This window comes from Borostomias antarcticus (assembly GCF_949987555.1).
Source record: "Borostomias antarcticus genome assembly, chromosome: 10".
In the NCBI taxonomy this organism is placed as follows: domain Eukaryota; kingdom Metazoa; phylum Chordata; class Actinopteri; order Stomiiformes; family Stomiidae; genus Borostomias; species Borostomias antarcticus.
In genome coordinates this window covers 1,144,434-1,152,075 of record NC_140243.1, presented here as the reverse complement: position 1 = coordinate 1,152,075, position 7,642 = coordinate 1,144,434, and the positions used below count along the sequence as shown (strand labels likewise).

Here is a 7,642-nt window from a genome sequence, read left to right as displayed (position 1 = left end):
ACTACCCTGTAACAGTATGTCTAAACACCCCCTAAAATAATGATTCAAAGGGAATTAATCGACTCTTCACATGCAGAGGTTAAATGACTACCAAATCAAATTGCACCCTCTTGCCCCTACCCATGTGATCTGAGAGGATTGTGTAAAGTAGGTGTAAGCTCTTTGGTAGGCAATTAAAACTGCCTAGCAAACTGCCTCACTGCTAAAATCTCATCAGATCTGTGACACCTAAGGGTGAGGCCAGAGTATTAAAATTTGACTGAGCAGGTGTCCATCCCTCATATCACAAAGATCTCCGCTGGCAGTATGTGTGTGTCTTGCTGAGTATGTCCTGGTACATCTTGGACCTGAGAAAGCGCGGGTATGAGTCTTTCTCCATCAGGCTGTAGACTTTGGTCTGGGCGTCGTTCAAACTGGAGGGCATGGGATCGCTCAGACTCTGCCTCGTCATCTCCCGGGTTCGAAAGTCAATGTTTACCTGCAAGCACAAAGGAGATATTTGATGCACCTTAGTGAGTCTAGGTTGTTAGGTATTGTAGAGTATATTTCAAAACACGAATCTGACACACATCAATTACCATAGATTGGAAAGTACTGTGTTTTGGGGAAATTTATGTTTTCAATCATTAATGAATTTGTATGTTTTCAGTTTTAATTGATATTGCAAGTCACTTCAAACACACCTCTCTGGGTGCCTTGACATCAATGAACTCCTTGTAAATCTTGTTGGCTTTGGACGCCAGTTTAGTTGGGTTCTTGATCTTTTTATAATCTTCACAGGCCATCCAGAATTCAATGTTCTCATCGCTGAACTCGGTTTTGAGAAAAGCCCGGAAGGCCGCAAGGCCATCTAAAAAACAGACATAAAGCTGGCAGTTAGAGGAGATAACAGCGATGGAAAGTTGAAGGAACAAGAAAGATCTCTATCGCCCAACAGCACCTATTTCTGAGCACCCAAGAGCTGCTCTCTCAGGGGTTAACAGGGTTTTCAGACAAAAAACAGCAAGTTCACATGAACCACATTGATATTTGTGTCAGATGAAGGTCTCCCCTTGTTCTCAGAAACAGGAAACGGTCTGCGATTGGAACATAAACAAATCACCCACAGACCCCAGCAATGAGCCCTCTGTCTTCATTAGTCAAGATAAGTGACCAATTTGCCCAACATTGATGACAACATGGGGGGAGGTCATGTTATTCAATTGCCCATGTCATGCTGTCTCCTTCCTCCACTCCTCTCTTTGGCCTGTGTTTGCTTTACATTCGCCCAATCCATCAGAGCCTATCATCAACATGGCCCTCACAGCTACTCTGCCTGAGGGCTATTGGATTGGTCAGCAGTCAGAGGCAGATCTCAGAGGCGAGGCCTCTACACCCTCTGCTTTACATTGATCTCTGCTAAAGTTCAGGTACACCTAAAGAGTGAGAAAACATACTGCATTGATTTTCAATTTGCCCATATTGCTGACAAGTAGTAGGAATTGAAATGGAACATTTATAAATGTCTGCCCCTGTGCCTTCTAGCGATTAAACCGTAACCCGCAGCACAGACAGGCCAGCTACTGTAGCTCAGAGCCACCAAACATCATTTGCTGGGTCTCAAATGGAGCAGTGCTGTACGGGAGGGTAAATGTGATAATAGTGTTCCTCCTTTGAAATCCAATAAGAAGACAATCTGAAGGTGAAAATAGTGTCACTTTGTCCCCTTTTTGTATCATGGGAACATACAGTACTGTCTCTGTCCCACTGATATCTATTATGCAATGATTGAATTATGTTTGTTTGTGTGTGTGTGTGTATGTGTGTGTGTGTGTGTGTGTGTGTGTGTGCGTGTGTGTGTGTTTGTTCATCTCCTTATGTGTGGGCAATAGAAAGAGGAAACACAGGTTGACTGCATGTGCCTAAGGATGTGTCCTTCTGGGAACAGTCCCAGACATGATGACCTCCCTGTGGCAGGCGAGAAGTCTATTATGTGTCTGGAACTAGCACTTGGTTATTATAGAATAGAAAACCTTCTCAAAATAACCACATTACTGGCAGAGCTTGTGTGTTAATGTTACTCATTGTTATCATGATGGTTTGGGCTTTTCATTTGGGTCAAGTTTAAAGTTGTAGTGTATAAGATTTTTATAAGATTTTAAACATTTAAATATTCTAATATGGCTATGATATGATAAACCAAGAGGGATAAGTGAATGAGCTCCTCTGTTAACACCCTGTCTTTGTGGATTGTTGTTCGGCACTGTTACAGCAATTATAATAATAATATGGGGCGGCTGTAGCTCAGTTGGTAGAGCGGGTCGTTCAGTGATCGAAGGGTCAGTGGTTCGAATCCCAGCTCCGACTGTCCACATGTCGAAGTGTCCTTGAGCAAGACACATAACCCCAAATTGCTCCCAATGAGCAGGTTAGCACCTTGCATGGCAGCTCCCGCCATTGGTGTGTGAATGTGTGTGTGAATGGGTGAATGAGGGGCCATTGTAAAGCGCTTTGAGTGCCGCTAAGGTGGAAAAGCGCTATATAAGTGCATTCCATTTACCATAATGTTTATAATTTGGTCTCGGGTCGACACCAGAGCATTGGAGGTGTGGCCACACCTGGTTCAAAGCGTGTGCACGTGCTGAGATGCAGTCAGCAACACGGGGCATTCTCCTATGGCCTTATGGGTACCCAAACCATGAGATTGAAGCTGACTGAATTGAACTTGGCAGACAGAATTTTCCCTCATTGCTAGCTCGTAGTTAGTTTGTAATGGGCTCATTGCGCAGAAGTTAAATACTGCAACTCCGGAACCCATGGAGATTGCATTACAAGGCCAGTTCGAAAAACTAAGATTTTACGTATAAGTCTATCAAAACAATCTGGACAATTTTCAAACAGACTGAAATCGCCCAAAAGGGGTGGTACTCCACAGAACACGACTTGATGCTGATTGGACAATGATATTCAGAAGCAGGACAAACTACAGTACAGTACTACCGGAACACCGATAGAATGGGATCGAAAAAAAATCCCTTCACTCTTTTCCCTTTGGTGGTGTGTTGCCTATATCACCATAATGAACCAGCAGTCACTGATTGAGGGTCCCCAAAAACAGTGGCATCCATCATTCTTAAATAGAAGAAGTTTGGAGCTGACTTCTAGAGCCGGCCGCCCAGACAAATCGAGCAATCGCAGGAGAAGGGCCGTGGTCAGGGAGGTGACCAAGAACCTGAAAGTCACTCTGACAGAGCTACAGTTCCACTCAGACTCTCAGGCCATGAGAAACAAGATGCTCTGGTCTGATGAAACCAAGATTAAACTCCTTGACCTGAATGCTAGTGCTATGTTTGTGGAAACCAGGCACGGTTCAATACCATCCCTACAGGGAAGCATGGTGGTGGCAGAATCATGCTGTAGGGATGTTTTTCAGCGGCATGAATTGGGAGACTAGTCAGGATCAAGGGAAAGATGAACATAGCAAAGTACAGAGAGATCCTTGATGAAAACCTGCTCCAGAGCACTCAGGACCTCAGACTGGGGAGGAAGTTCACCTTCCAACAGGAAAACGACCCTAAGCACACAGCTAATAGGAGTGCTTCAGGACAAGTCAAGACAAGACAAGGCACGCACACACACACAGACACACATTAGTGTTTGCCACACCTGATGCTCTTAGCCTTTCTTTCTCTGAAAATGTAGTTTGACGTAATGTATTGCTCTATATATGGCTCCGTGTGCTACTAACCCTGTTCTGCCTCCCCTCTCCCTAGTGCCTCTCTCTCTCCCTCCTATCTTCTAACCAGGTCCAGTGGATGCCCCACTGTCACCAGTAGACCTCCCTGAGTCCGATAGATACCCCTGTGTCTGCTGCAGATGTCGTAGCAAATTAGTTAACACACACACACGCACACACAGACATACAACAGTCCACTTCCGGCCTTAGGCCTGGGTCCAGTACCCCCTTCCCCTCACCCTAACCCGGGTCCGTATTCTCTTCCTACCCCCACCCTACCCCTGACCCCTGCCTCTACCTGGACCCAGGCACACTCACACACACACTGACAGACACCAGTCCTGGGCTCAGATCCCCTTCCCCTCACCCTAACCCGGGTCCGTATCCTTTTCCTACCTCCACCCTACCCCAACCCCTGCCTCTATCTGGGCCCAGGCACATTTATGCACACACAGACATACACCAATGTTTGCCATGTCTCTCCTATGATGTTATTAGCCTCTCTTACTCTGAAAATGTAATTTAATGTTATTTATTGCTCTATAAATGTTCTTAGCCGGTAGACAAACATACTCCTGGAGCTTGCTCGATCGCCTTGTTGAGAGGGGTCAGGGAAGAATTTTTGCAGCTCACTTATCTGGCCCCCGGGTGATTACTGTTTTTTTGCTTCCCTCTGGAATATGTAGGGGTGGGATGTCTGCCCACCTCCCTTGTTCTCTGTAAAGCGCATTGTGTTGCCTCTGGGTATGAAATGCGCTATATAAATAAAGCTTTGATTGATTGATTGAAGTCTGTGAATGTCCTTGAGTGGCCCAGCCAGAGCCCGGACTTGAACCTGATCAAACATTTCTGGAAATATCTGTGCAATAGCTGTGCAGCTTCTCATCCAACCTGACAGAGGTTGAGAGGATCTGCCGAGAAGAATTGGAGAAATTCCCCAAATACAGGTGTGCAAGTTTGTAGCATCATACCCAAGACGACTTGAGGCTGTATTCGTTACCAAAGGTGCCTCAACAAAGTATTGACTAATGGGTCTGAATACAGTACTGTACTTATGTAAATATGATATTTCATTTTTATTTTTTATTTTTTTTTAATTTGCAAACATTTCTACAAACCTGTTTGTCATTATGGAGTAACGCTGCCTGAGGTAAAATAACTTCAGTCATGTCAGTCAGAGGAGCACCTCCTGTCCAGGGCCAAGATATCAAGGCTATTTGTGGCCTGTTCTTCGAGTCCTTTGGTGTGAGTTATGGAAAAAGCAACACTGACAAGCTGTTCCCAATGATGCCTCACACAATCTGTGGTGTGTGTGTGTATGTGTGTGTGTGTGTGTGTGTGTGTGTGTGTGTGTGTGTGTGTGTGTGTGCGTGTGCGTGTGAATTATGTGCGTGTCCAAAGGGAAAGTCACTGCCAACTGTGTGACGCATTGTGAACAAGTCTGATAAGAGATCTCTCTGAGAGAGATAAGTCTGATAAGAGATCTCTCTGAGAGAGATAAGTCTGATACATTTATTACATTAGTTATTATGGAGTCCTTGCTGGTTTACTGGGAGGTAAGATACTGGCAGTATGCAGGGTCTGGATAGAGGCTTGTAGGGTCTGGATAGAGGCTTGTAGGGCCTGGATAGAGGCTTGTAGGGTCTGGATAGAGGATAGAGGCTTGTAGGGTCTGGATAGAGGCTTGTAGGGTCTGGATAGAGGCTTGTAGGGTCTGGATAGAGGCTTGTAGGGCCTGGATAGAGGCTTGTAGGGCTTGTAGGGTCTGGATAGAGGCTTGTAGGGTCTGGATAGAGGCTTGTAGGGTCTGGATAGAGGCTTGTAGGGTCTGGATAGAGGCTTGTAGGGTCTGGTTAGAGGCTTGTAGGGTCTGGATAGAGGCTTGTAGGGTCTGGATAGAGGATAGAGGCTTGTAGGGTCTGGATAGAGGCTTGTAGGGTCTGGATAGAGGCTTGTAGGGTCTGGATAGAGGCTTGTAGGGTCTGGATAGAGGCGTGTAGGGTCTGGATAGAGGCTTGTAGGGTCTGGATAGAGGCGTGTAGGGTCTGGTTAGAGGCTTGTAGGGTCTGGATAGAGGCATGTAGGGTCTGGATAGAGGCTTGTAGGGTCTGATAGAGGCTTGTAGGGTCTGGATAGAGGCTTGTAGGGTCTGGATAGAGGATAGAGGCTTGTAGGGTCTGGATAGAGGCTTGTAGGGTCTGGATAGAGGCTTGTAGGGTCTGGATAGAGGCTTGTAGGGTCTGGATAGAGGCTTGTAGGGAGCCTGAAGTAGAGACCATGATTCTGGCCCTTTAGCAAAACCATAACTTACATTTGTGTGACAGAAGGACATCAAAGGAATCTGACCACCGGACGACTTCATCTGTTGACAGCCTGATACAAAGAAAGATAGAAACAGTGGTTATACTTTATATGAATCATTTGTTGGTAATGGAATAACAGCCAGTGATTGTAAACAATTATAAATGATCAGTAAATGATTCATAAATATACACATACGTACAAGGTTGATAGGGAATGTCCTTCTGGTAGACAAGGCTCAGCTGTGGGTTTAATTCCTACATCAACCACATACCATAGTTCTGTGTACTGTATATCTACTTCACTCACGAATCATTTATACTGTAACTGTTCACAAGCCATTTTAATTTGCTATCTATTAAGGTGTACAAAGGCCTTTTAAGAGAATAAACAGCTTAGTAAAGCATTTTCAAAACTGTACCATGCTGAGAGTGAAGATGTCATCTGAGTGTTGTAATCTCAGTGAGCTCACAGCATCCCTTTCCTGTACCTACCATTACTACAACCCCCACCCCCCCACCACGTCACCCCCCCCACCCCGTCACCCCCCCGCCCCCCACCCCGTCACCACCCCGCCCTGTCACCCCCACCGCCCCCCACTCCGTCACCCCCCCCCCCCCCCCACCCCGTCAGCACCTCTGCCCGACTGAATGCAGCAACAAAAGCTGAAGCAGCAGCAACATAGACAGCATTTCCTCAAATGGCTGAATAGTTCATTTCATACGTAACAAGGTAAAATGATGGTTAAAGGGTTGGTTATGGCACATCGCTGTGTGACTGGAATGCGCGGTCGTCCACTCACTTGATACCCCTGGCTTCGGCAGGGGGCAGGAACTCGCTGAAGTCGCTGTAGGAGTCGGATTTATTGAACAAGCAGCCGAGTCTGGTTTTCATGGTGCTGGTCCTGAAGGGAAATTGAGAGGGAATATTGAGAAGGTTATTTCCCCCTGATAAGTCAGTAATACTTGCGTAATACAATACAGTACTACTAATGCGTACTACATGTGGACCAGTCTGGCCAGGAGTTGCGGGTTAAAACGGCAACGATAGTTAAAGTCGCACTGAAATTAAAAAAGCATTCTGTCCCATTTTGGTTCACATAATTAGTCATAGTGTTCACCTATTCAACGATGTATGCCAAAAAAATTACAAAATTCTACTTTTGTTGTAATCTTATATCAAAGTATATAATTTCTTACTTCCTGGAAAACGGTAGGTCAAGTGCAATGACGACAACAGGTAGGCTACCTTAGATTTTAGGCCAATAATCTCACGTCATCCACCCGTCAATCAACGCTATCCTTCTATCGAATCTGTCTAAAGTTCTTAAAACCCGTCCACTTGTCAATTTTCCAATCAAATTCCTCTAAACATATGTCCCGCCCTCATAGCTCGTTTGCGTCGGAAATACGTCAAACTATGGAAGTTAGATGATCTCAAACGTCCGTTTCAGTGCGACTTTAAGGGTAAGCAAGAGTGGTTGTTCAACATTTTTAGACAAGAGAGAATGTGCAGCTCCGTCTGCAGAGGTCATCATGAATACCCATCAGCCACCAGGACAGAACTAGTCTGGATACTGAGCTTACAGTCGCTATCCATTCATTCATCCATCGAGCCATCCATCCA

At 45.5% G+C, this 7,642-nt stretch overlaps 1 protein-coding gene across 1 annotated transcript; it reads right to left on the bottom strand.

The window, feature by feature from the left end:
* Window positions 1-283: 283 nt before the first annotated feature.
* rgs8 (regulator of G protein signaling 8) lies at window positions 284-6,910 on the bottom strand (the record flags this gene model as incomplete). Its single annotated transcript, XM_084443826.1, has 4 exons — window positions 284-478; window positions 684-850; window positions 6,027-6,088; window positions 6,819-6,910. 4 exons carry the CDS (start codon window positions 6,908-6,910, stop codon window positions 284-286), a joined length of 516 nt encoding a protein of 171 aa, XP_084299952.1.
* Between the last annotated feature and the right edge of the window lie 732 nt (window positions 6,911-7,642).